Source organism: Coffea arabica, chromosome 6c, assembly GCF_036785885.1.
Source record: "Coffea arabica cultivar ET-39 chromosome 6c, Coffea Arabica ET-39 HiFi, whole genome shotgun sequence".
NCBI classification, from domain to species: domain Eukaryota; kingdom Viridiplantae; phylum Streptophyta; class Magnoliopsida; order Gentianales; family Rubiaceae; genus Coffea; species Coffea arabica.
Genome location: NC_092320.1, coordinates 3,884,078 through 3,887,342, shown reverse-complemented (window position 1 = coordinate 3,887,342; position 3,265 = coordinate 3,884,078). Strand labels below are relative to the sequence as shown.

The following is a 3,265-nucleotide window of genomic DNA, read 5'->3' as shown; positions in this document are numbered from 1 at the left end:
CTGAAGTTTAAAAAATTACATATACCTCCCTTATCATTTAAAATGACGATTTTATCCTTAAATATTTTAATGAAATTCTCTTATTTGGTATGCTTATACTTAGAATGGGTTTTAAAATTATTTTTTCATTCTTGTTCCCTTTTTTTTTCAAATTTTTCACCAATAAAACTATAGAACTACCACTATTGCCCCTAATTTCTATATAACCAAATATCGAATTAGTGATTTTTTTGGCAAGTTAATTTTATATGTAATCCAATGTTTTTGGTGATATTTGTTTTCTACTTTTGGTTTTAAAATTAACAATAAATAAAAAAAAATTGCCCAAAAGCACTACTAAATTATGATAATTCCACTGCTTCAAAAATTCATAAACTCTAAATGAATTATTTCAACATTTTCTTTTCTATCTTATAAATCTAAATCTATAATAAAATACCATCAAAAGTATCATATCATAACAATAAATTATAATTATTTATCAAATAGTAGATATGAACATGAAAATTCAGCACATTTTCCTTATAATTATACTAAATAATTTTATAATTATATAGAAAAATAAATTAAAACTCATTACACGAGAGCATTTTTGGGTATTCATTTAAAAAATTGAGCAAATCAATATTATTTTATGTTTTTGTTACTAAAACTATCAAATCAAGGGAAGTAAGTATAATTTTTTAAATCTTAGAAGAGCTCAATGAAATTGTCAAGAAACCCAGGAGAGGTTTCTGAAATTATCCCTATAATTAAACATTTGGTGATGTGTAAGTTTCATTTTGCGGCCCATGCTAAGAGCCTAAAACTTGGATAGGAGGAATATGTAGGAGAATGTCAATTTATTAGCGTCATTCACAAACATGAAAGACTTCCCGTCCGATCCAAATAGATAGATAAGATTAGAGAACCAAAAAAGAAAAAAGTATTAGTACTAGGAAAGATGAAGAAGCGAAAGAGAGGCATATTTTAGTACATATTTGTCGTTTACAAGAGGATGGATGATGAATTTTACTTCAAGGGTGGTCTTAGAATTTAGTCGTTTAGATAGGCTGTTGCTTTCTCACCTAACGCTGAATGAAAGGTCGAAACAAACAATCCGCTAAAAGTCTACAAATCTGCCTTCGTTTCTACCGCTACGCCATCTATCTACTAAAGGCATCCCTCGTTGCAATCGGTTCAATGTCTTAAACCATATGCCAAAAACCATACTTGTCGACTCGATGCCAACAACAAAGAAAGAATGCAACTCCTCCATTGTTTAGCAGAAAAACAGTAGCTATGATCATCAGTCATCACTCACTGGAAAGTTTCAAATTTACCAATTGCATGCCATGCATGGATTGTTCGACCCATCCTTTAATTAATTGTAATACCCACGGCAACACTCTGTAAAACTTCCAAGAGTTCTTTTTTTTTTTTTTTTTTTTGTAAACAATAAAAGGGGGGATGAAAATTTCTAAAAATGCAGCGATGTTACATTGATCATTATGAGTTGATGCAAGAAGACATTAGAACTGGCTAGCTAAGTATCAAATGATTCTTGGGAAAAACAGTAGCGGTAATAATTAACTTAAGCAGTGAGATTTGGGGCAAATCTCAGAGTTAGAAAGTTTACATGCTTGCGCCTAGCGGTGATCCTCTGGACTGAAATGGCAACCACAAAAAACCACCCAAAATTAGAGGATCTGAGGCTACACTACATAGTACATACTACCAGCCCCGAAAGCCAGTCTGAAGAAGATGATGGTGAAGCAAAAATAAAAATATATCTACTCCTTCCAAAAAAAAAAAAAAAAAATAGAGAGAGAGAGAGAGAGAGGATTGGGGTGTGTTCGGGTGCTAATCTTCAAAGCCGGTCTGTTTCCAGACCGCGTTTCTGACCCTACTCAGGTCTCTCCCTTTGAGCGTCCTCCCAATGCCTTCTTGAACGGAAAACGACCAACCTGATCTCGTCCTGGCCGCCAGATACTCATGGGGAGGTAACTTACCATCCTCATCCTTGTCATCCTCGCCGTCCTCGTGCTCTCTCCCGTTGCTGCCGCGGCTTTTGTACTCATCTCCCAGTATTCTGGACCAATCGGGTACGTTTACCGGCAATGATGTTGCGGCAGCAGCAGCAGCAGCAATTGACCTGTGATTGGCAGCGTGACTAAAGCTGCCGCCACCGCCGCCGCTCTTTCTTGTCGGTTTCTTCAAAGGACGTGAATTGTTGTTGTTTTTGCTCATCATCATCATGGATTTCTTATTACCCTGATCTGACGTGGGAACTTTTCCAACACCATCCGTATTGGAATCCCAGACATCGGACTCATCAAAATCCAAATCAGCTTCAAGATCATCGTCATCAACTCTTTCTGCACCTCCCCCTCCTCCCCCTCCAAAATAATTCAGAAAACTCTTCCTAGCAGCAGCAGAAGCCATCATTATCACAACTACATACGTATGTAATTAGGACTCAGGAAGCCTGGTGGTTGGATTGTGTGGGAAAATACATGTGTATGTATATATATAGATATATATATATATATATATATATATATAAGCAGTGTGTGTGTTAAAGAGGAGTTAGGTGTCTCTCTCTGGTCTGTCTGAGTAGAGTAGCAATGGTAGAGAAGCAGGGCTGATTTGGTGGCGTGAGGCAGCGGCTCATAGCTTCATATATAGATTATTATTATTATAGAGAGTGTCGTGTAACGGATAAGCTCTGTTTCAATTTCATCTCCATTACCAAATAAAAAGTTACGATATCCCACTGCTACTACTTAATACTCCTGTTAACAAAAGGTGACAGCATTGGATAAGGACGGCCTCACGCAATATCCCGTGAGTCAGCCATCGGGCATTCCTATTAACGCCTGATGCTTTCCTTTCAGATTTTCAGCTCCCATTTCACTCGAGCGTTAGCAGACCGCAAAAGAGGAAATGTGCGAGCGTCTTCAGCCCCTATATTGCCTCCATCATATTATCAGTCACACGTCAAAGTGTGTTGGTTCCTAGTAATTTGCTTAGAGAAAGCGAGAAATTGATCGGATTGTTGTGCTTTGTTTCTAACATCATATTAGGAAAGCGTAAACACAGCGTCAATTATGGATATCGGGGATCCAATTAGATGCTACATTGGCACGTCAGGAGATGGTTTTATCTATTTATTTTGTGAGTTTTTTTTTTCTAATAGGTGTCAGCGTACTCGTTAGTATCCTGAATCAAATTTCATTTATCATGTGAATTCACACACTTATATCTCTATCCACTTCTGCATCTA

The 3,265-nt window shown here is 36.8% G+C and overlaps 1 protein-coding gene across 1 annotated transcript; it reads right to left on the bottom strand.

Annotated features, from left to right (window-relative positions):
- Window positions 1-1,540: 1,540 nt before the first annotated feature.
- On the bottom strand, window positions 1,541-2,739 carry LOC140008279 (uncharacterized). The gene has a single exon (XM_072052138.1). It carries the CDS (start codon window positions 2,425-2,427, stop codon window positions 1,843-1,845), a length of 585 nt encoding a protein of 194 aa, XP_071908239.1. The 5' UTR covers window positions 2,428-2,739; the 3' UTR covers window positions 1,541-1,842.
- Window positions 2,740-3,265: the final 526 nt, after the last annotated feature.

What these genes read in the sequence shown, in the direction of transcription:
- LOC140008279 (XM_072052138.1), bottom strand. Translation starts at nt 2,427, where the DNA reads ATGATGGCTTCTGCTGCTGCTAGGAAGAGTTTTCTGAATTATTTTGGA.